We start from the raw sequence: 24,470 nt of genomic DNA, 5'->3' as shown, positions 1-24,470 counted from the left end.
AAATTAATCATGTTTATGAAATAGTATCTACATAATGATAACTCTTTTTCTTCTACCTCTTATTCGCACCTATTGGTGCATAAGACACTCCGCCATATCGGGGTAGTATTTGGCCGTTATATACAAGAAAGTAAGGTGATCAGCCCTGCACTTCAGATACCAATCCAAAGTAAATATTATAGCAAAAAATCACCGATATTCTGGCCCTCCTTAGAAACAAACCTGGAACCTCCGGCGCGGTGATCAAAAGCTTTAAACACTACATTTTTAAGGTGGAACGATAACGAAAATAAAATAATATTCTTCTTTTTCTTATATTGGATATGATTTTTTTAAGAAAGTGACTTAGTGACTTAGTCCAGCTAAAATACATATATACATATCTATATATTTTTTTTTAAATCTTCGTTTCAGAATTGAGGTAGGTATCTAGATATTTTTGTTAATTATTGTATATTTTATATTGGGAAAAGGAATTTAGTACAAAAAAGCTTTTAAATTTTAAATTTGTATTTATTGACTGCATTGTAATATATTTATTTGGATAAATAATAACAAGCAATTAAAATGCCGGTTTTATTTTTTTAGCAAAACCATTACAGTTTAATCTTATTATCATTTGATATGAAAATTATGCCAAAAATTTCATGATTAATGTGGCCCCATTGTACAATTGTGTAATACTTTCTCTGACAAACTCCAAACCTTTTTGCATACAATTACGAGCTTTGGAGGTGACTACTTTTAGTTCCTCCTTAAGCTTTTTTCTAACCGACATCTTTTTCGGTGGGGTTTTCTCACCTGAAAATAAGTTCAGAAGCTTAATTGTTTTATTATTAAACGTAACAATAAATTGAAAGCACATTTTTGAACTTACGTTTTTCTAAAAGAATAGTTAAGACTCGACAGTACAAAAGGGGGGAATTCTTTTGTTTTTATTTTCACTTTTATTTGATATATCAACATAGATGAAGAAGAATATGGAAGTCTGGGAATTTACATGACTTAAGACCTATCATAGACTGGTTAATTAATTACTTTTTCAACATTCACCATTCTACCAATGATTGACAACCACACTACTCAATTTTCGGAACTCCTAGATAAATTGATTAATCTCATGACACAGTGCAGTACCAACTTACATACATATCGCTCACTCCTTTCAAGAACGTCATATTTCAAAAATCGACAATTTTCGGTTGTGCATGTTTACTGAATGCCCAGCAAAAGCGGCATATTTTTAACTTAATATTTACCCGCTACATGGCAGAAAGTGTTGTTTTTTGCATTTTGAAGAAAAGGCATTGTTAAATTATTTTTTTACATATACTAAATATTTTTCAAATAGAGAAAAAACATTCAGGTTTTTACCTAAAAAGATCTATTGCACAGTAAAAAGATCAAAAGGCTTGATATTTATTTTTAATACATTGTATTATATTTTTAAACATTAAAAACGACCTCCTGAAAAATCAAGTTGTTCAATTTAAGACGTTGTTGAAAGGAGTGAGCAATATGTGTTTTAACATTTGAGGAAAATATATATGCTCTTCGAAATCCTTTAAGAAGTTTTTTTCACCAAAGAAAAAGTCTTGTAATCAATCTAAATTTGTAGAATAAAATTAAATTTCATAAATGAATTGTCATAAAAACAAGGATATATGGGTATGCTGGTGTCTGTTAAAAATATTAGAAGAGGGGAAACGTTGATACATATAATATTAGTTAGTTAAATTCTAAAAACTGTTAAAGAAAAGTATAAATTGAATAATTTTCGAATTTTATTTATTTACTAGTAATTTTAAAAATAATAACAAATATTAGTAAATATGTACTCCATAAATATATATTTAATGCAAAGAACAAAAATTATCGGCAACTTAATAATTATACCTTATGTTTTAATATTTAACATACATATTCGATAAATCGTTTACAGGGAGCTCGTATAGAGATTTTTTTCAAATAATTAAGAGTACAAAATTATTTAAAATTATATGTTTTATGTGTCCTTCTTGGCAAATACTTTTGAATTTGTTCCTTTGTTTATTGTTGAGGTCTCTTTGATTTTTTAAATTTAAATAAAATAAGAATAATTTATTAATTACTAAATACAAAAGAATCCAACAATATTTTACGTAACTCTAAGATCATTGAACATTAAACCAGGAACCATAATAGTTTGGGGTCCATTGACTTTCACTAGCTCGCTCTTTAGTATCGGGTTGTGACCATTTGGTTTCGATATTATTTGGTTCGACTATTTTATTAACGACTGAATTGTACCCAATGTCAAACTTCACCGGAACAGGACTAACTGGGATGTATTGACCGTCAACGTTTTCTATAGGAACTCCATTATTTCCTACGTAAATGGTGCCAGATGGGTTACCACTTACTCGAATGTACGTCTTGGGAACATTATTGTTGGAAGAGAGAGGATTATTATAATGGCCAGCCGTTGTTATTGCGTTCGCAGCGAGAGGAGTGACGTCATTGGATCCTATATTTCCATTGTAAGCTACTAAGCGATCTAACACCGGTGTAGGAGATGCAACGTTACCCCCGATCCCTTGTTCCGGTCTCGGCACGACTTGACCGACTGATATAATATTATCGCGAACGTAAGAATTTTGTAAAATGTACTCTTTGCCATATGAAGGATCGTCCGGGAAAAAATAGCTCATCCCTGCCTTATCTTCGGTTTGCACTTCGTAATTACTCGCTTTCGGGGTAAAGTAACGACACGTCTGCGGCGTTTGCCAGCAGCCGCAGGCGTTGGCGCTGCTCGCGCATTGACCATTAGAAGGCTGGAAGGACGAGTACCACGGACAGTGGTACCTCGTCACGGTGAACCCCACACCGTTGGGTTGGCAGTCGAAGTAAGAATAGCAAGACTTCGAGTCAGGGAAGCGCCCTATTTTACTACAAGTGAACTTGTTCAAATTCAGGCAGTGATCTTTCAAAGTCGTGCATTTCTGCAAAGAGGGGCTGTATACTGTGTTGAAAGGGCAAATAAGTTTATACTTAACGTTGTTAATGCACATGAAAAATGAATGGCAACTGCTCTCATCCGGGATACGACCTAGTCCTTGACAAACGTTTCCTGTATTCGGTGTTAGCGGAACAGTAACGTCCGGAAGAGGAGTAGGTGAAATGTTTGGTTGACTAACGAGGTTACCGCTTAGGAGGGAAAATACTTTTTTAGTACTCGGGTGGAATTCTGTTGGCTGTATTGTACGTGTGAATACTGGGTGTTCTGGAGTAGACGCTATTTCGGGTAATGCGTTACTGGAGAAACTAACGAATGCCGGCTGAGCGGAAGTTGACGTTTTCACTGTACTGTCTGGTGTAATACTAGTTGCATCGCTAATCGCGTCTGTTTCCTTTGTAGCTTCAGTTTCCGGGGCAGGAGTAGTGCTCGTAGTAGATGAAATAAACGCTGTCGTTTTAAGAGTAGTGCTTTCTGTAATGTCGTTAGTATTCGCTTCTGTGGATGTATCGGGTAATTCTTCAGGCACAGTCGATGGAACATAAATCATTGAAGTTTCACCTAATTGTGGGGTGGATAAAGGAATGGTAGATGGCATTGAAGTACCTGAATCTTCTGTTGTGATAGTTGAAATTGGCATTACTGAGGTAGGGATGCTGTATAGAGGTGTATTTTGTCCTTCGTTAATAGATGTTATTAAATCCGATAAGGTCATTATAGGTGTACTTTGAAAAGTTTCAACGGATGGTGAGTTTTCTTTCATTTCTTCCGTTATTATTGAAGTTCCGGGTAAAGTTGTGGACATCATCGTCGTTTTCTCGTACACTGTCGGTATGGAGTCCGCGACAGATGACGGTGTAGAACTGGGAGCCTCTACCAGTGCGGACATCGGTGCATCGTTAGGAGAAGAAACGTTAGTACTGTCCGGTGGAGCGGGTCGGTACACTGTGGAGATCATGATGTTATCTGCACTCTCTGGACCGATGGGAGAGAAGCTGATTACTTCCATACATTCGTAAGCGTTATTGATGTTACAAAATGTATTTATCGGACATTGTTGGGCGACTTCATCTACCGTCTGCGTTAATCCATTTCCCATATCGACGCAGACAAAGAAATGAGTCGAATTTTTACAAAGAAAACCTTTACCATTGCAATCCACATTTTCTCCTCCAATGTGCTTTATTAGCATCTGAAAAATAAACGCAATTTTATTAACTTTAATTTGAAAAGTGTAGAAGAAAGGTACATTATTTTTCTATTATATTTTATTCAATTCGAAAGGAAATGTTTAAAACATTCTTCTGGACAGCATTTCAACGAATACTTTTTATGAGTTGTATGTGTGTATTTACTTAAATACAAATACTGTAAAATAGAGCAATAAGATTTTTTCTATATAAATTGACATAAGATTAGGTACAAGCAAATGTTTGCATTAAAATAATTAAATAGATCTGACATAATATGACAGCACTTACCAAAATGGATGAAAAGATGAATATTTGTTTGTACAACATGTTGAATATATGTAAATCCTCGGGTTTTCTTTCAAACTAGATTACTTTCGAGGCCCGTAAAATGCGAGCTATTTTATTAGGTTCAACTGTGTCAACATAATAACATCCACTCACTAAAGTTTACAGTTAATGTCTTGTCGAATATTAGTGAAATATTCGGAACTTCACTACGATTTGCTGGCTATAAACTTAGTGAAACACGTCATATTTAAATGACAGCACAGTATAGCACTAGGCAGAGGCGATCCGCGGAGTTGCAGTCACCTCTTGTGCTGATTGCTCAGCTGGTAATTACCGATTCACAGGTGTATAGGATGGCCTGTTTGTCAGACCAAGGCAAGGTAATGTCTAAATAAATTCACTTGTCACATGTGTCGTGACGCATTCTTTGTAAAAATAAGACAGATCCACTTTTTTTAATTTTTCCCAACCATACATATAGTATTTGTGTTATACCTAAAAATTATATTTTTTCATTTAATTAAACTTTCATTTTGTTTGACTAAGGGGTATCGACCAAAAAATATCGCGCTTTTCAACGGCTTTCTTCGTTGAACCGGTCTGAAAATTATACTTACGTATTTTTTCGATTTTTTTCAATCTATAAACATTATTTTCACGAATACCTCAAACCACAGGCTTGCAAACAGATTTATTTGCTGATATATTTTTTTTACAAAACGAAATTTTATTTTATAAAATTGCATTTACATAATAACACAAGGCGAAGTTCCCATGAATTGGTTACAACTGATCATTCGCGATTCTCATCAAAGCTGCTTAAAATTATGATACAATTGTTATAAATTAAATTATATGTTTGGAAATTCAATATTATCAATTATTCATTATGTGATACAAAGTAATATGTATATTTTCTCATTGATATTTTAACAAAGACGAAGAAGATCTTGATAAGGGAATACGGAATATGGCAAAAAAAATGCGTTTGTGAATATACATTTAGACATCATTAGCAATGTAAATAATAAATGAATTTTTATTTTTTAAAACCCTATTACACAATTATTCCCCAATCTAATAATAAAAAAAAAGAAATATAATATAAGGACACATCTCGAATGATCGAATCCAAAGCCTATATTTCTAAAAATTGTCAGAGCTCGAAAAAAACTAAGTACAGTAAATACTATTGATAATAGTAAATATATTACTTAGCATTGCCAGAACTTGTATAAAAACGTACATATTTTTATTTTTAATTGTGCAGTTACGCTACTAAACTATCCTTTAATATTTTGAACCGAATGAAATAAAAGCACTTTAAAATTTTAATATATGGTTTGTGCGCTACTTCTAATCTCTCAGATGGTCGTATTCTTGATTCAAGTTAAATGGTTGATTTTTAACATAACAAAATTCTTTTAAACACATCCACGAACAGTCAGTCCATAGTCAGCAGATGACGACAGTTTTTGAGCTGTCATTTTTCATGAGCTAGTGTTTTTGCCTAGAATTTTCACTCATGAATTACATGAAATTATAGTAACTTTAAACATAAAAATTAAATCCACTCACGAGTAGGCATAGGCTTTAAAACTTATAAAGCTGAAGCTTGAGTAGGGACATGATAAACGGTGTTGCATAAGCCGTAGCTAGATATCAGAGTCACTTGGACGTTAGGTAATGCAACAAAAAAAACACATTTCATGTTTTATGTGATGCCTGTAAATGTTCGATATGTTGAGATAATAAAATTATATTTTTTCATCAAATAATGTCCAGGAATCAAAAAGGGTTGATAAATGTAAGTAAATAAATTATCATAAGAATTAGTATGGTTGAAACGCATTTTTCTATGATTATCAAGTCACAACCATATAATTAGAGAGGTAACATGAACTCGAATAAAAAAAATTAAACGACTTGGAAAGATAGATACAGATATAGTAAAAATAATTGTTGATTCTGGCTTTACTACGTAGTGGATGCAATACTTAATTTAAAAAATCTCGCTCGTAAAATAAAATTAAAAGTAGTAACGATAATACATTGAAATATAAAAAAGGATAATGAATAACAAACATGAAAAATTGAATATATCCAGCAGGAAAAAGTACAAAGAGAAAAATTTAAATGGTATTTTTTATTTATTTCTAATAAATTATAATATAATTTTATCCAAATATTGAAATACCTATCAATAAAGATATTGACATAAGGAACTCTAAAAGAAGCAGATCTATACAATAATTTGGACACTACTAGGTTCAACAGCTCTTCAATTCCTCCTATCCTAGTTCAGTCGCGTACATTTTTAAACCAGGACATTGCTTTAATACTGCTGCGTCTTCCTTCTACCTTGTCCCTAACAATCAATTAAAGTACTTGGAACTTGACCAAGATATGGCACCTGGAGACATTTTGCGGTTATCAGTAGTTCTTTACTGGAGACAGCCCATTGGAGAATATCAGTATCGGTTGACATTGCTGTCCATGAGATCCGAAACATTACTCTTTATAACCTCATTTTGAATGCAGCTTAAGACGATTTTGAGTAGAAATCTTCAGGGTCTATGTTTTGACAAAAAAATACCATCATTAGCGTGCTGAGTTTAAGAATAAAGTTTTTTATTGCAGAAGAGTTGTCACATATAACAAAAAGGCTGCTCAAAAGCTGTTTTAAATAATCTGTTAATTATGTTCATTTTTATGATGATTAAAATTACCATATACTTAGTAACTGGATATATTCTACCACATTTATCTGTGCAACTATGCAATATCCGTACGAATAGGTATGTTATATACCCCAAATGTGTGGGATTAAAAATAAAGATGATATTGTATTGAACATGTAATACAAATATACAATGTATGAATTATATTCTATCATGTACTGAAAATTATTTATAATTGTTTAAATTAAATAATATGTTTGGAGGTTCAATATCACCAATTAATTTATTTGTGAAACGATGATTTTCGTTGATATTTTAACAAAGATGAAGAAGTTCCTGTTTAGGGAATACGGAGTATGGTAAAATCATGCGTTTGTGAACATAAATTTAGACACACTGAAAATATTGTTAATATTTTCGTATAATACTCGAATGTAATGTATAAAGAACATATAAAAATTAAATAAAGCTTTGCTTCATTAAATTTGTGAGTATTTTTCGTAAGTTTGATAAAATATGAAATAAATATCAAATTAGAGTGCTACATTAAAAGCTGGTTACCATACACTAACTCGCGGAGATTTATAAATATGTATTTCCAGTTATGTAAGTAATTAGAGAAACAGATTTATCGATACCTTCTCATTAGGAAGTACGAAATGTTTCATGGATTATTTATATATAGACGGCAATAAAAATTATAATTTTTCTCTAGTGCCTTTGTAAAACAGACTTTTCATTAATAATACATAGAATAATTCTGATTACAAATACGACAAATGAGTTGTATGAATAAGTTTCGCTAGTGAAATATGTAAATCTATTGAGTATCTTCTATTTTGTGGTAATGCGTGCGTTACTTAAAAGATTCCTGTTATATTTGTGAATCTTATTTGCATTAATAATTAACCAGGGTCGACCTCCCGAGAACTACAATAACTGTTTATATTTTTCATTAACTAACATCCTTCCCTTTATTCTCTTCGGTTAATTTAATTATGAAAATTAATAAGACTATTAATTATATTCTCCTGCTAAATATTCATTGTAATCCCTGTGTCTAAATGAATCAGCTTATTCAATCGCTTTTATTTATTACAGAAAATATATTAATTTTAAAATACAAATTGGAAATATTTCTGACTCCATTTTTAATAATTATTATTTCAAAGAATTCAATTCCATATATACGGTTATATATGTCTACTATAGACATTTATTAAAGTGAGAAAAAATATGTATTCTCCAATTCGTATTTTTTTGTAAAGTTAACAAAATTGAGAACTGTAAAAATGAATAAATAAAAGCTGTTCTTAATTTTTGTATTTGAAATCGATACTGATTATTACAATTAATATACATTCAAACTTTTATATTTGCACCAAAATGTGTAAGAATTTCTCGTTGGTTTAAAACTATTCGAATACTATGGAAATTGTTTTTTACTTATATATCTAAATACGTTAAATTATTTTACATTTATTACGAGTGCTTATTTGTTTTCTTGTAAATAGTTTTCCTATATTCGAAATTCGAATCAACTAACGCAAATTAAGCCCTATGATTTTTTTAATGTGGAATTTAAGGGACATAAAAGGGCCAATAGTTAACTATGGAGATTTGTTTATAAAAATCTGTTTATAAAAAACATTTTTATTTATTCAAATGCCAAAAACCATTATTTCATTCTGCTTAAAATAATATTGTTATGAAATTTTGTCTGAGAAAACATGAAATAACAAAAACAAAAAGATTCGCAGTAAAAAGATTCGGTAAAACTAAATATTTGTATTGTATTTTATTTGTTACTTTTTTAAGCCTTTTTCGTCATTTTTACTAGAAAACTGAAGCATTCAAATATTGTAATTAATTTCAAGACATAATTTTCGTAAAAACATTTATTGTAATAAGAATCATTTACATGGAGATTTTTTAACAAATGTATATCAAACAACAATAATTATTGTACGTGAACCCACGATCCAGTCATCTTACTTGCCCACTGACCGCCGGTGACTTTGGGTTTCGAATCCGGCTGCAACCATTCTCCGTGACTCTCAGAACTTTGTCCATTAATGCCATTACCTCCATAGCCTGGACTACCACCATAGCCCTGACTACCACCATAGCCCTGATTACCACCATAGGCTTGATTGCCACCATCACTCGGAATAGCAAGATATTGGTTCCCGTATAAACTCGCTTTGGGCATGGAATCTGATGCGGAACTGTCTCGGATGAACGTATACGGCTGACCTCCAGCGTTCAAGGAATATACATTAGGGCTGCTGAGAGGTATGACGCTGTAGGGACGGTTGACTGGCATGTAATTATGGGGTAACATTGTCTCTTTGATATTACTCTCGTCCGTATGACTATCGTAGAAGGGTTTAGTTAGTCCCGTGCAAGGTTGGGGCTGAGTTACTAGTTGAAGACAGCCACACATGTTGTTGCTTCGGACGCACTGCCCGTTATTCGGTTGGAAGGTGGAGTACCAAGGACAGTGGTATCTGGTCGCCAAGTACCCAGAACCAGAACCATTGGGCAAACAATCGAAGTAAGAGTAACAGGACTTCGAATCCGGGAATCGTCCTCGCTTGGTACAGGGATATTCGCTGCGATTCATGCATTGATCCCTGGCCGTCGTACATTTTTGCAATGTTGGACTATAAACCGTATTATAAGAGCAAACGAGTTTGTATTTTATATTGTTATTGCACGAATAATAGGAATGACAACTTTCATCATCGGGGAATTGGCCTGTTACACTGCAAGGGATATTGTTGTTTATAACGATCGGATACGACAAAACTGGCGTTGACGGAGTTGGTGAAAAAACTACATTTTTAGCAAAAATAAGATTGTGTGCAGGGTCATTATTTTGGGCTTGAGGGCTGTGCGCATCCCCGGAGTGTTCTTCTGAACCGTGAATCGGATGGTCGTGGTTATCATGATCAGGGTGATCGTGGGTGTCGTGAGGATCGTGAGCATCGTGAATATCGTGGGCATCATGAGTATCGTGAGGGTCGTGAGGATCATGAGAATCGTGAAGGTCATGAGGATCGTGGTTATCATGAACAGGATGATCGTCGTGGTCGTGATCAGGATGATCATGATCATGATCATCGTGATCATGATCGACAGGATGCTCGTAAAAATGCCATACGTTTTCAGTAGTCGCAACTGGCGGAGTCGATAGGGTTGTTTTGAAAGCGAAAAAGGGGATCAACGGATTCGGTGAGGTCAGTTTTTCGACAGGTCTCGGTGTTGTTAAAATGACAGTTGCGTCGGAGTTGAACACTTGCCCGAGCGGAGAAAACACTTTTTTGTGGGGGTCCAAGCTTTCCATGCACTCGAACAAGTTCCTGTTGTCACAATAAGTACCGGGCGGACACTTCTGGGCGATATTATCCACTGTTTGAATTAATCCATCACCCATGTCAACGCAGATCAGAAAATGGGTCGAATTTAAACAGTAGAATCCTTTTCCATAGCAATTAACGTTCTGTCCTTGACTATTTGTCACCAACACCAGCACCTGAAAAAATTAGAACAGAATTTTCATTTTCATTTTCATTTTATGAAACTGATTCTCACTTCTGAAAACCGTTCAATAATCTCGTGATCGGTTTAGCGGAAAATTTATTCAAAATTAATTAAATTAAGTTGAAAAGTAATGCAAATTCAACACACAATCAATTGTTGGTCAGATATTGATGAAAGCAAGTGTGCGATTGTTACATTTTCAATGATCTTCCGTTGCTTTGACACTAACACAAGTTAAATAAGTAGGTACACATTATTCTATAATATTACATAATAGTAAATTAATTAAACTCACCACAAAGAACAATGACTCTCGCAGATACATGGCAGCAATTAATTATTTGTAAGACTTTTTTTTATCAATTATCGCTTAATGATTTAAAGTAACATTGCACTTTTAATAAAAGGAGTAGCTATTATATATTATTTTATACAATAGTAAGTGGTTCCACTGAACGGCGAGCTATCTGAAGTACGGCATGATGTGGAGTAATAGGAGCAGACAGAATACTGAGGCAACTAGCGAGTAGTTGCCAGATTTGCTGAATATCTACGATTATTTCAACTTTGGATTTACGCGGGTATTTATTAATTCGCAAGTGTACAGGATGGCCTTTCTGTACTGCCGAGGAAATGCCTAAATTAATTCATATAATATTCAATACGCACATATAATTATGACATAATATGATTCACAGCAATACGTTTGTATGAATTAAATAGATATATACATTGTCACTACCAAATCAACGGTGCTAAATGTGTCTGTTATTTTATTTTAAAAGAATTAGATGTACGGAATTATGGATTTTTTTACTAGCAATGAGTATTTATAACATTGCGCCCTTGAGGTAGTATTTTACGAAAATTGCGGTATATAAATTATCCAAAATTATTATTATTATTTTTACATTTATTTGTACAAAAAAATAACAAGAGTTTAGAGGCTGTCTGTGGAACTCATATGCTCCATATAGCGAGAAAATATGTATTATTATAAAAATTAAACACCTGTATGATACTACTTATTAAGTTTTATTTTATTACACGCGATTAGTTTCGAAAACCACAGTTATTTTCATAAACGGGAGATAACAAAAACATTATTTGTTGTTCGACAATTATTTTCTAGTGTAAAAAATAAACGATTTTAGGTGATAATTATTTTTCTCTTGTAACAACCTAACAAATATGATTAAAAATATATTTTTTACAAAATAAAAGCTTAATCCTTTGTCCATTGTAAAATATTAAAACAAAAAAAATCTGATGGACATATCACCTTCGTCCTGAAACATGTAGGATAGAACTTTTGATTGAAAGATTATGTTGCTACGGTCATATTTTTTATTACTTACATAACTATATATAAAAAATAATTCTTGATTCGGAATCAACTATTTGGAATGATATGTTGATTGTTTAAAAAAAGTAGAATCCCACGTACTTAGTTTTATTTCATTACACACGACTAGTTTCGAAAACTACAGTTGCTTTCATCTACAGGTAAATAGTAAAACCAAATAGCACTATTCACTATTCACCATTTACCAAATATTTAATCATTTACTTTTCACTATTCACCATTTACCAAATATTTAACCATTTACTATTCACTATTTACAAAATAGCACTATTCACCTGTAGATTAAAGCAACTGTAGTTTTTGAAACTAGTCGTGTGTAATGAAATAAAACTGGTGGTGTTAATTTTTCACTCACGCAAGTGTTATTTTTTTTTTAAATTTTGAACTTCCATTCCATAAACTTAATGTCGAATAAATAAATAATATATAATATTATACGATTTTTTCTAAATTCGTAAAATCTAACTGCTTTAATCGAAATTAGGAAGAAATATTGAGTATTACTGATAGCAGTTAGTATTCGGTCCCCTTGTTTGTTATTTACTTGATAAATAGATACACAGATTTCATTTAAATATAGCTAGTTAAATATGTGCGAAGGCAGTAATTTAGCTCAATGTGGTGATAAAATTTTAATTCATTACTATTTTTAACTGACATTTTTTTTAAATATCTGTAAAAAAAAATATCTGGCTGTTTGTTACGTATTGTATTGCTCCTAATGCAATGTTTCTAGCTGATAACAAAGAAGACCTGCAAGTTTTGGTGACAAATGGTGTATGACGTTTGCAAGAAAAGTGATTGAGTGAATAAGCGGACCTTAAGCCAGAGTTTACGAGAGGAACGAGTCCACTGCACCACAACTTGTTTCCAATTTTCAAAAGCAGACCGCTTTGGCGCACTGCAAAGTATGAAATTGAAATATACATATTATTTTTTAACATCTCATCAAAGATGAAGATGAATATGGAAGTCTGGGCATTTACGGGGCTGGCGACCGTCATAGGCTGGTTTAAGTGATCACTTTACACACGTGTAACATTCACCAATTCTACCCATTATTGACAACCACACTACTCTAATTCTTGGAAGTTCTATATATCTGAACCAATTTAGAAACCTTGTTCTTGAAACACTAGAACTTCACTAGAGACATCTATTGGTGAGATGTAAATGAAATATACATAATTGCATAAAAACACGAAATTTGATATACCTAAGATATGCAGTTTTTTGCCTCTCCTGTATTTTTTCTTTTGTAAGTAGCTTACGGAATATTGCTTTATTATGAGCATTATTTCAATACCGACTCCAGGTATGCAGTCGGTATTGACTTCGAACGATCAGATCAATCAGAAAAATCTGGCGGTGTCAAAGCCTGCGTAATCGGAAGGCATGTATGACTAGATGTATTAATGTGAAGGAGGCGAGGAGTGTATGTCAGGACAGAAGAGTGTGGCGTTCCATCCTCTCTGCCTACTCCTGCGGAGAAACGGCGTGATGGTAGTAGTAGTTATTTCAATACGTACGTTTCAAAAAACAATCTAAAAAATAGTATCCATAGATTATTTTGAATGTATCTATTTTTATTATAAAATTTTTAAAACAATCTCTTTCGTGCATGGGTAGATACTGATTTTTTTTTAAAAATCCATGGTTTGACAAAATATTTGAGACATTCAGTGATTTTTGAACGCATACACTTTGCAACACATTAGTTTGCAGTGTAGCACTTGACTCACCCATACACTTATTGATAAGATATAAAATAATCATGTAAACCGAGATAACAAACATGGATACTTTTTACCTTTAGTAATTTTTAGTCGAAACGCTAAAATGTTCATTGGTCCGTGACAAAATTCAATTCGCTGGTAAATTAATAGCGAATTAAATAAAATGAGTGTTTAATTAGTTGTGTAAATTGGCATGGATACAGTGTAAGTGTGATGGGTGAAAAAAAATCGTTAAAACATCTCAATCTGTTTCTAATACATAAAAATTATTCATAATAAATATGGATAGCCAAATTTTCCGAACTACTTTGTCTGATAGGCGATTCGCATCTTTTTATAACATCGAAACGAGTGAAAAAAAAAGATGGGGAATTTTTTTCGCTACGTTCTTCTGCCATGTAAGTTTTATTCGAATTTTATATTTTTAACACTGAATTTTATTTTTAAAGCCTGATTACTAAAATGTTTAAACTAAACACTATCCACAACATTTTGAGTATGTACAAATAGTTGTTCGCAAATCTGAATTATCTCAAATTAGGAGTTATTTTTTACATATTTTTTTACATAAAATAAAAACCTTCTCTCGTCCTACCATAGATGTCTCGCGTGAAGTTCATGTGAATTCAAACAGAATGTTTAGAGTTTAATCAATATATATTGAAGTTCCAAAAATTTTAGTAATGTGGTTGTCAATCATGGGTAGAATTGGTGAATGTTACACGTGTGTAAAGTGATCACTTAAACCAGCATATGACGCCCCCGTAAATGCCCAGACTTCCATATTCTTCTTCATCTATGTTGAGATGTCAAAAAATAATATAAACAGTATTCGTCAGTTCTTAAAATTTCTCTACTATAGTTAAAATAACGAATTTATTTCGGATGCAGTTGATATTAATGAATTTAGCTACCGGTTTCAGCATTAACATTGTAAAACTTTATAATTACTTATGATTTGATTACTTAGTTAAAAGTATTATTAACTTTTAAATTTATTGCTGTTTAACGATAGTAAAATACATTATATTGTTTCAAAATACCTACTAAGAAGTATCTTTATCTTGTTTAAACATTATAAAAATGATTTAATACAGTTATATGTTTTTAATTCAATTTCTTTACATTTCTACTTAATACAATCATATAATTTTAGTTCCGCTGAGCCTCCCTACATATTGTGCATATTCGTATATTATGTAGGTGTTAATATATAGAAGTGTTGTAAAGCCTAATACAGCGATAATATTAATGTGTTTTACTCTACTTTAAAATAATTTATTTACTTTAAAATAATTTATTTAAATTGATGTTGGGAAAGCTTTACATTTAGGTTTAAATTCAATAGATTTTATTGGAAGTTTTGGAAGATGCATATTATTTCTGGGATTAAATACGGAAATCGCATGAAATGAAAATGTAGTATGATTTTCTTATGTTTCTTTAAACACTTTTTCCAGTGCGTTCTATGTGGAATTCTCCTATCCTATGGCATCATATTATCCAACCGATTAAATTCTGGTGTACCAATACACGAGTTGTTGGCCGCCCCTTGCATATTTTGCGTTTCTTGGTGTTTAGCAGGTATGAATTATAATATTTATTGACCTTTACATTATTACCCATCATAGATCTCTAAAGACATTAAATAAACTTATACTAAAATAATTGGCTCAATAATTTCAAAATTTTGGGTTTGGTAACAACATTGAATTGATTTTGTTATGTATAAAAAGGTGTAATAATCTAATTGTTTTCTTAGATCCTTGGTTCCGCGAGGCTGCAGAATCATGGAAATTTGGTATTACTAGTAGAACTTTAGCATTTGCTGGAATATTTATTAGTTGTCTTGGGATGGCTTCATGCATCATAGCAAATCAGCAAATTCTTCACTCTGTGTGTTTTGGATTACTCGGAGGTATAACTTTTAAAAATATGACTACAATAAAATCAGATATACTTGCTCCCAATATCAATTAACAATTTTACTAGTCTTTTATTTTTTTATTTATTTTAATCTTTTATTTTAAACACAATTCATGGAAAGATTTTATTCTTATTTCAGGATTGGGTACTAGCTTAGTACTCTCGCAAATAAATTTTGTGATCACGGACGTCTTCCAAGTCAATATTAGTCGGGTGAGACTTTTGGCGCATTATGGCCAAGCGATTGGACAATCCTCTTTTCCCTTATTAATGATGATTATATTCCATTTGTATGGTCAAAATATGGGATATTTACTTTTGACTGCTTGTGTGATACAATTACTCCCGATAATTCTTTTCCTCAAAACAACGAGCACACAACAACCCCCAGGAATTTCACAAATGAAATCTTATGTAAGGGCTTATTCAATTTTCGAGGATGATTTATCTTTAGCTAGTGGACATAATGATGTACAACTCGTTGATTTATCTAAAAAGTCTTGGAAAAGCCCTTCAGATGAAAATTTAACGAAGGACGAAGATGATGGTGTAGAATACATCGAAGAAGTTGAAATGGACAAAGAAAATATTATTAATGAAACAAAAATGGCTAATTTTGTCGGTAGTCGAATCCTTTCGCAAATATTAGAGGAAAGTGAACAGAGTGAATCTGAAGAAGAATCAAATGAAACATCCGACTCTGGTAACATATCAGATAAAGCAAAGGTCAATAAAAAGAAAATAACTGGGGATATAAACAGACTCAGCGTAATTAGTGATAAACTAGATGAAATAATTATTAAATCAGAAGTTATGCCAGAACTAAATGTAACCAAAAATACAACCCCGATCGATGATACTTCTACTCACCATGATAATAGTAAAGAAAGAAAATCGGAGTACTCGAAGGTTAGAGCTAGCGAACATTCAATGGACTGGCTCAATGATAACGCGCATGTGGAGTATTCGAGAAATACTATATCCACAAGTTGCTGTTGTTCTTCATATAGGTGTTATAGGATAAGACGAAAGTTAAGAAATGCTTTCGATTACATGAATGAATTGTTAATAGTTCCGATAAAACTCTCTATTAAAACTATACAGTTTTATCCAGCAGTTCTCTTGAAGGTCTGCTCTATGTTTATTCCATTTTGTCTTTCTTCGCTTATAGCTTTACTAGCACATGATGTGCAACCCAAACTGAATACTTCTCAGTTGGCTTTTGTTCTATCGATCCATGGCATAGCGTGGTTGATTTTTTTGATACTATCACCATGGCTAACATCTATTCGAAAATCTAGATTTAAGTATGTAGCAGCATTCGGATGCTTTTTCTCTGCAGTAGGATCTTTTGGTGAGTTATACTGAATATAAAAAAAGTATCGTCCTCCATTGACTTATTGCGAACGTATCCAAAAAAATAAATATTCAACTATTTTATCTCTATTGTTTTAGTATTAATGGATTCAAATCAATTCGAATTCATAATCCTGGGATCAGCGATCACAGGAATTGGACATGGAGCCATTTCTACCACATGTGAAGAAGCAATGAGAAATTGCATTGGTATCAGAAAATGGTCTAAACTGCGAGGTTCCTTGGATACATTTGCTGGACTTATTATTATCGTTTTGGCTGTTTGCATGAGTATTTTGCTTAAATCTGAGGGCGGACTGACCAATTGTTTCGGAGTTTTAATTGCTCTTCTTTCATTTTCTGGACTTACATGGGTTGTAATTCCTCTTGCCGTTGGTTTTAAAAAGCATTATGACGTCCAAAATATGTGGCCAACACCATAACCTCCAATTGAAAATATATTTATATTGATATCATGTACATACATTTTTTATATTTTTATTATTATTCTTTCATTAACAGTTCCTTTGATTTTCTTTTTCCTCGTCCCTTATTCGTTCCTTGTGGTTCATTAAATACTCGTGTATCATTAAAAGAATGCAGCATTATTTAAATTATAAATGTAAATATTGCAGTTTGAAATCATTTATCGATCTTCCGCTAGCAAAATCTATCGATAACTACCGTTTTGGGTCCAATGGGCAGTTATGTAAAGTATGGTACGTTCCTTACTTATAACCCTCGTGTTAATTATATATTGTTATATACATTTATTTCACATATTTATAATAAGAGTTTCAATAAACTCAACATTAACTTCTGAACGGGTCCGTTGGCCCGCTTGGTGGAAGACACAGGGTAAATATATATTTTACCCCTCCAAACATCGACTTTGTGACCCTACGTGCATGCTAATAAAACGTGCTGACCATTTATAGCTACTGAGGCTAAGGTACACTGTTTTTAAAAAAAATATTAATCTTTTATCATTCGTATCTTACCAATATAAATCTTTAGAGTCTACATACATATTAAAACTAAAAATAAAAATCTTTTCTTAATAAGTAGGTACACATGTACTAGTTATATTTTTACATAAACAAAGACAACATTATGATCAGATATGTTTATTTTTTCATCTATGGACTGTCATCTGACATCTGACATTTGAATTTACAATGAGACATTACCCCTTATTTATGTTTTGTAACATTTTCATTTAATAAACAAATGGCAAAAAAACGATTACTTCGTGAATACAAGCGATCGCTCAGGGATATTCAAGCTTATACTAAAAGTCTCGGTATAAGTGACAATGAATTTGATAACATCTACGACGATTGTTTGAATAAAACAAAACCTAAAGATTGTCGCAACTTCATTGGAATAAAATCTTCAATGTTGCGGCTATTGTGTACTGTTTCTGTTATAGTATTTTTATCTCATGCTGTAAACTTTTTATTTGATGGAAAACCATTTAGCTTTATTTTTTGTAAGATTCAAGAATTCATTTACCCAGGTTTAAAGCTTTTGCGAATAATTTCCATACCGATTATATCGATATTTCCATCATTAACAGGTAAAACAATATCATATTTACCACATATATATTTCTTAATTTATTAATTTTATAGTGAATTTACTTGTTTTCATAACTATTCTTATAGAACTTTATGATGAAACATGTCTTGTACAAAATCCGTATTTCCGGATTACGGATATGGACTGTTGGCCCTGTAATTCTGTATCTTATGTGACTGAACTGACTACAATTGAATTTGATCCATATTCGTCACCTCCATTTTTGTATAAGGTAAAATCAACAAATAAAAAATTACTTTTATATATTTTCTGTATCAATGGTAGAAAGTAATTTTTTTTTTTTTTTTTTAAAGAAATATTTGTGTTTTTATTATTTTCACAAATATTTCAATTTCATACTATTTCTGTGAGCCTAAGCGGCTCATTATTAGAAATAGGTATCAAATTGCGGTAGAGGGGTTCGAACCAAGAAACTCTGACTTAAGAGTCCGCGGCACTAACCACGGGACCACAACCCGACAATTGCTTCTTAGAGGACCCTCGCAGTGCTCACAAAGGAGCCATTATTACCCACCTTCGGATTCACCGTTCTGACAGGGTATTTAAAATTGAATAAATTAATCTTTAGGAAGAGTATTTGCTTCAAAACCGGTTGAAATTATGATTTAGTCATAAATTATAAACATTTGTGTCTCTTATTGTTCATTATTTTCTATTATCTTAACACATTGTTGTCGGGCGGTTTTTTCATCAACCCTGACCCTAATTATTAAACTTATTAGGGTCATATACTAATCACAAGTAATTGCAAGCCTAATTCCGATCTGAACCATATTTTTTTGCATCTCTTGCGCTGTACCAAAAGTATGCAAACAGAATGCTTAAAGCGTTTCCCACAAACACCTATACTACATTTAATGCACTTATCGTTTAATTGATGCAACAATGGCGTAATTACACTTATGAATATTACAGGAGATGCCATTCAGACATTGTAGCAACAGAAATGGTGCCATTTTACTCAATTCTATAATGACACTCGCGCCATCTCGCAGCACTGCACCACAAAATCATTTCTGTCGATGTTTCTCCCGATGTAAATAGTATTTCCGCACATTTTACATATTTAAATTGTGTGTTTAAATTTAAAAAATGTGTGATTACGTCATTGTTGCACCAAATGAGCGATATGTTTATCATATTTTCAATCACTCTTTAACATTGTTTTTTTTTTGTTTCTTAGTTGTTCTATAAAGCTGCATAAACCACTTTTATTGCAACTTTACTTCTAAAAATCTTCTAAGTGTATAAAATAAAGATTAATAACATAATAAGATATGCACAAATTTAGATTAAATTTTTTTATATCTTAAAATAAAATAGAAAATCGCAATGTTGGTGCTTAAAATTTTTCGAGTATTTAAATCAGTGAATGATATCTATTAATTTTTCTTTTAAAAATAAATGCAATATTTAAAAATATCTTGTTTATTTGTTATTTCTAGACCGACCAAAAGGAAGTGACTTTTGAAGATATGAAGACAGTTTATAAAAACAATAAGAAGACTTTTGATAAAGATGCTGCTAAGATTATTGTTAATCATAAGAATACCATATCTGCAAGAGAATTCTTCACTAATTATCACTTGAACTCTACTGCCAATAAGGATGGGACCAGTTTTATGTGGTTTGTTGACGATACATTTATTTCAAAGAACTGAGGAGAAAAGGTCTTCAAAAGTAACACTACTCTGTCAGTTATTAACATCTCTATTTGTACAATTCTGCATTCATTTAACTTTTTAAAATAAAATTAAAACTATCTCACAGATGAATGTGCAATAAAGTGATGTATGATACCAAAACAAATCTTTTCAAAAACTTTTTTTTTAATTTATATTATAGCATTTGTTTTCACTCCAGTGACTAAAAAACTCCATTCAAACTAAAAACTAATCGCTTATAGTACAGTAACACTTTTGAAATAAAATTATAAATGAAAACACTTGTTTTTTACCACTTCAATTATATTTATTTTAACGACTAGTTTCAGAAGCTACAGATGCTTCTATCTTTGGGTCTGAATATAAACTTTTATACCTCTTTTATTTATCAACTGGTATAATAACAGTATATTGACTTTACTTAAAAGTAAGAAGAAATTACTTTTATTCCAAATTATGTAGCTTTCTGAAAAAACATTTATAAATACCAGCAAACACTTGTGTATCATGCTCGTAGAACTTTTAAAATGCAATTCACTTTTCTGGTATCGCAACAACGTCCGCTGCTGTTTCTCTGTGAACATTGCTCAAATTTTATTTTAATAATTCAATACATGATGTGAAAATAAAATGGGAGATCATTTTTTGTAAAATTTTGTCAGTTGAATTAAATATTTCCTAATTCAGTGCAAGTTTTGCATCGGTGAACAAATTAAAAAATATGAGAATTCAGAATGTACAAAAGTTTATATTTTTTCAATGTATTTGATTACAGGCGACTAAACAGAATGTTTCCCGCACAGTTGATCAGAGCTCTATTCCCAAGACCTAATGTGATACCCAGATTGGGTTTATCCACTGAAAGATTTGTGCTGTTTGATGAACCCGGATCACGTTCGTACAGATGGACCGATCCGGAATGTAACTTTGTTTTTGTAACACAAAGTGTGGGAGAGAGGTTAATAGAACTTGATCCTGCTCCAGAGTGTGAAAGGCAGTGTAGACCGATATCAGTACTGCTTAAGCCTCCTTATGTATGTAAGTATAATCTCATTTTAATATCAATTCAGTTATTCTTGACATGGTAGCTGTATTTATGTCGAGTGAGTAGTTTTGACCCCCTGTATTCTTGAGGGACATTATAGGGATATATATTTGCAGTGTACTATTACACAAACTGATATAATTTATTATTAGATTAAAACCAATATTTCTAGCTTTTCCACTTTTTTATTTGACCAGCGACCGGGTTTCAACGTTACCGACATCATCAGACTGGTGATGATGTCGGTAACGACATGATGTCGTTACCGACATATGATTTCGGTAACGACATCCCAGTCTGATGATGTCGGTAACGACGAAACCCGGTCGCTGGTCAAATAAAAAAGTGGAAAAGCTAGAAATATTGGTTTTAATCTAATAATAAATTAAAAATGCAATTCCATCACGAAGTGTCAGTGGATAATATAAATATATTAAACTGATATAAGTACGGGTATGCACCAGTGGCAGTCAATGATTTTTTGTAGAAGGGATGCTGGACATCAAATGCTTATACTCGTACTTACTACGTACTAGATATCAAATATGCACATCTAGACGCCATCTCCATAAATCCATAAATCAATAATTATAGATACAACAATGATCAATTCATTTTTATTTATTTAAATCATAAAGTAAATCGCAGGTTGATAATATTCAATAACAATTTGACTTCAGTATTCAAGCTCAAAAGCAGCAAACTGTCAAAGCAACGCGCGCACTAAGAACAATCCAATAAAGTATGTGATTCTGTTCATTATACATATTGGTATTAAAGACGTGCTTTGTATGTTGGATGCTGTCATTAATATTGTATACAGTTGATTTGGATGTTGGCTTGCGGATCTCAGTGCGTATGCGCGGAATGAACGTACGTAGGTTCTGGCACTGTGCATGCGGTTTACACATCGCTTCCAGACCAAGTATTGCTTGCGTACATGCATTTTACGCATTTCACAGTATTTGAGAATGTATGTGTACTTAGACTCGCCCGCGATCTTTGTATCGTGTCGTTCGTTGCGTGTAAGCTGAGATGGGACAATATATGCACATTCTTTTATAATAATAATATTTGTATGATTTTGTACAGCGCTGTTTTGTAAAAAAATAACATTAAGGTCGCTGTAGAAATATCAAAATATTTAAATTGCAGTATTCCTGTTTAAGGATAGGAGTTTAAATCTTTTTACTCTAAAATTCAAGGGATGCGGAGCATCCACAGCATGTATGGACGGACCGCACTTGGTATGCACCCTAAATACCTTAGCCATTACTGCTATTCTCCTTTTCCTCCTCTTTCCCGTATATATGTCCTTCACCCTGAGCTCGTTCACTCAAGCTATTCCATCAAACATATTCTTCTCCCATATCCACAAATCTGGAGCCTCTAATGTATTTTTAAAAATGCAATTTTGTTTATTTTTAGTATGGTACAACTGGTGGTATTGGAGACCTGTCAGCCATTCCACAAACTCTAATCAGACATCTATTGCATACATGGGATCATATTGCTAAATGGGGACTTAAATTCAATCAGCGTAAAACTAAAATGCTGTCATCCGAATGGTGATTGATTTACTTTTAAAGTGATTTAAAATAATTTGAATGTGAATACAAATTATTTTTCACAATATTTAATGAACATAAAATTTAATTACAATTCACAAACTGTTGTTAGTTGAGTGCCTTGGAAATGATCAATTAAGTTTTAATGTTCCTGTGATGCGAAAATTTGATTATTACCGAGGAAATTTATGTGATAGGCATTTGTGATTTTTTGAAAATGAAACGGAAAATAGTGTAAAAATAAAACCGAGTTGAGAAAATTTAATCAGAAAATAAAATGGAGTAATAATATGCTATAATACTAGTAGGAAAAATATAACATGAAAAAAAAAACTAATACTTTTTTACTCATTTATTATTACAAGCATGAAACTTTCTGGCAGCCTTGAGCAATGTGACAAAGGTGAATTTTATCATTATGAGGTTTGTGCTGGATAGTCATTCAGGTTAAGTATGTATAATGATTAAAGTGGAGAGGCTAATATATATTTTGTATATAATTGTATTATTTATTTTGTATATGTATTTAAAATAAAACAATTGTTCAATACAATTTTTTTTTATTGTTCAACTACATAAATAAATTTAAACATCAAAGTAAATTAATAAATTAATTTAAACATATGTAAAAGATACAGATTCTTTTGCAGCACAGCAAAATTATTGAAAGAAATTGAAATAACGGATCTACTAAAGTAAAAAAACAGTGGCGGGCAGATGGTAAAACTACAGCAGTGTAGAAAGTCTGCCATTCTTTTTCCTTCTAGCGTTCCAAAAAGAAACAGATTTATTACATTTTGTAAAATTTATTTTATTCAACCAATATATTAATATATACATGTCTCAACACATGTTGAAATCAAAGCAATATAGGTGCTTAATATGATGAATGCTACACAAGTGTATAAAGCGATCAGTTGAGCCAGCTGATGACAGGACGTAAGCCCTGTAAATTTAAATACATAAAATTTTTCTTCGTATAAAAAGATTCTTCATCTTCGTTGAGACATCTATAATTTGCTTTAATACATTTCTTACTATTTTTACATTTACAAAAGCTACGAGTTTCATATATGTGTACTATGACTGCAATACATATAATGAATGCAACTGGGCTCATATAAAAACTAACCCAAAGTATCCACCATTATTTCTTAACTGCGCAATACTGTTATGTATATTTACATATAATAAATGTTAAAAATTGCAGTCAAAATATTTTTAAACATTGTGCATATCATTAGAACTTAAACAAATATTCTTTAAAGTATTATATAAAGAGACTAAGTCTCAATGTACCAATACGTTGGTACCACTCCAGTTAAATAATAAATAAAGAAATTGAATTAAAAAACACATGTAACAATTATATGTTTAAAATTCCGACTACTGCATACTTGGTACTTTTTTATTAATTATTTATTTATGTGCTTAAATTCCATCCAGACTTTACATATTATTGTTATAAATTACATATTAAATAATATTTGAATAAAACCTTTAA

The 24,470-nt window shown here is 31.9% G+C and overlaps 3 protein-coding genes and 1 long non-coding RNA gene across 5 annotated transcripts; 2 read left to right on the top strand and 2 right to left on the bottom strand.

Moving 5' to 3' along the window:
* Nucleotides 1-492: 492 nt before the first annotated feature.
* On the bottom strand, nt 493-4,748 carry LOC148302843 (uncharacterized). Of its 2 annotated transcripts, XM_088270962.1 has the most exons (3): nt 4,477-4,748; nt 3,602-4,187; nt 493-801 (listed from the first exon to the last, which is right to left on the bottom strand). In XM_088270962.1, the coding sequence occupies exons 1-3, from the start codon at nt 4,513-4,515 to the stop codon at nt 632-634; spliced, it is 795 nt and encodes a 264-aa protein (XP_088127088.1). In that variant the 5' UTR covers nt 4,516-4,748; the 3' UTR covers nt 493-631. The 2 variants fall into 2 exon arrangements, with proteins under 2 accessions (XP_088127088.1, XP_088127087.1); XM_088270961.1 differs by lacking the exon at nt 493-801 and having other exon boundaries at nt 2,019-4,187.
* Nucleotides 4,749-9,040: 4,292 nt separating this feature from the next.
* On the bottom strand, nt 9,041-11,224 carry LOC148302842 (uncharacterized). Its single transcript, XR_015838576.1, has 2 exons — nt 10,999-11,224; nt 9,041-10,695 (listed from the first exon to the last, which is right to left on the bottom strand). It is a non-coding gene; the product is annotated as an uncharacterized LOC148302842 (long non-coding RNA).
* Nucleotides 11,225-13,893: 2,669 nt separating this feature from the next.
* Nucleotides 13,894-17,671, top strand: LOC148302841 (uncharacterized). Its single transcript, XM_088270964.1, has 5 exons — nt 13,894-14,203; nt 15,266-15,389; nt 15,568-15,723; nt 15,871-17,085; nt 17,187-17,671. Exons 1-5 carry the CDS (start codon nt 14,087-14,089, stop codon nt 17,528-17,530), a joined length of 1,956 nt encoding a protein of 651 aa, XP_088127090.1. The 5' UTR covers nt 13,894-14,086; the 3' UTR covers nt 17,531-17,671.
* A 553-nt stretch (nt 17,672-18,224) lies between these two features.
* LOC148302840 (uncharacterized) lies at nt 18,225-23,213 on the top strand. Its single transcript, XM_088270972.1, has 5 exons — nt 18,225-18,666; nt 18,755-18,900; nt 20,135-20,316; nt 21,129-21,391; nt 22,827-23,213. The coding sequence occupies exons 1-5, from the start codon at nt 18,318-18,320 to the stop codon at nt 22,913-22,915; spliced, it is 1,029 nt and encodes a 342-aa protein (XP_088127098.1). The 5' UTR covers nt 18,225-18,317; the 3' UTR covers nt 22,916-23,213.
* The last annotated feature ends 1,257 nt before the right edge of the window (nt 23,214-24,470 follow it).

The sequence above is a fragment of the Brachycentrus maculatus genome, unplaced genomic scaffold (assembly GCF_059751285.1).
Source record: "Brachycentrus maculatus isolate JH-2025_06_01 unplaced genomic scaffold, ASM5975128v1 h1tg000405l, whole genome shotgun sequence".
Taxonomy (NCBI): Eukaryota; Metazoa; Arthropoda; class Insecta; order Trichoptera; family Brachycentridae; genus Brachycentrus; species Brachycentrus maculatus.
This window is presented reverse-complemented; position numbering and strand designations above follow the sequence as displayed.

Coding starts and splice junctions, on each gene's coding strand:
- LOC148302841 (XM_088270964.1), top strand. CDS start 14,087: ATGGATAGCCAAATTTTCCGAACTACTTTGTCTGATAGGCGATTCGCA. Junction 14,204..15,265: donor TCGCTACGTTCTTCTGCCAT/GTAAGTTTTATT, acceptor CACTTTTTCCAG/TGCGTTCTATGTGGAATTCT. Junction 15,724..15,870: donor GTGTTTTGGATTACTCGGAG/GTATAACTTTTA, acceptor TTCTTATTTCAG/GATTGGGTACTAGCTTAGTA.
- LOC148302840 (XM_088270972.1), top strand. CDS start 18,318: ATGGCAAAAAAACGATTACTTCGTGAATACAAGCGATCGCTCAGGGAT. Junction 18,901..20,134: donor CACCTCCATTTTTGTATAAG/GTAAAATCAACA, acceptor TGTTATTTCTAG/ACCGACCAAAAGGAAGTGAC. Junction 21,392..22,826: donor GCTTAAGCCTCCTTATGTAT/GTAAGTATAATC, acceptor GTTTATTTTTAG/TATGGTACAACTGGTGGTAT.
- LOC148302843 (XM_088270961.1), bottom strand. CDS start 4,515: ATGTTGTACAAACAAATATTCATCTTTTCATCCATTTTG. Junction 4,188..4,476: donor TCATCTTTTCATCCATTTTG/GTAAGTGCTGTC, acceptor TTTATTTTTCAG/ATGCTAATAAAGCACATTGG.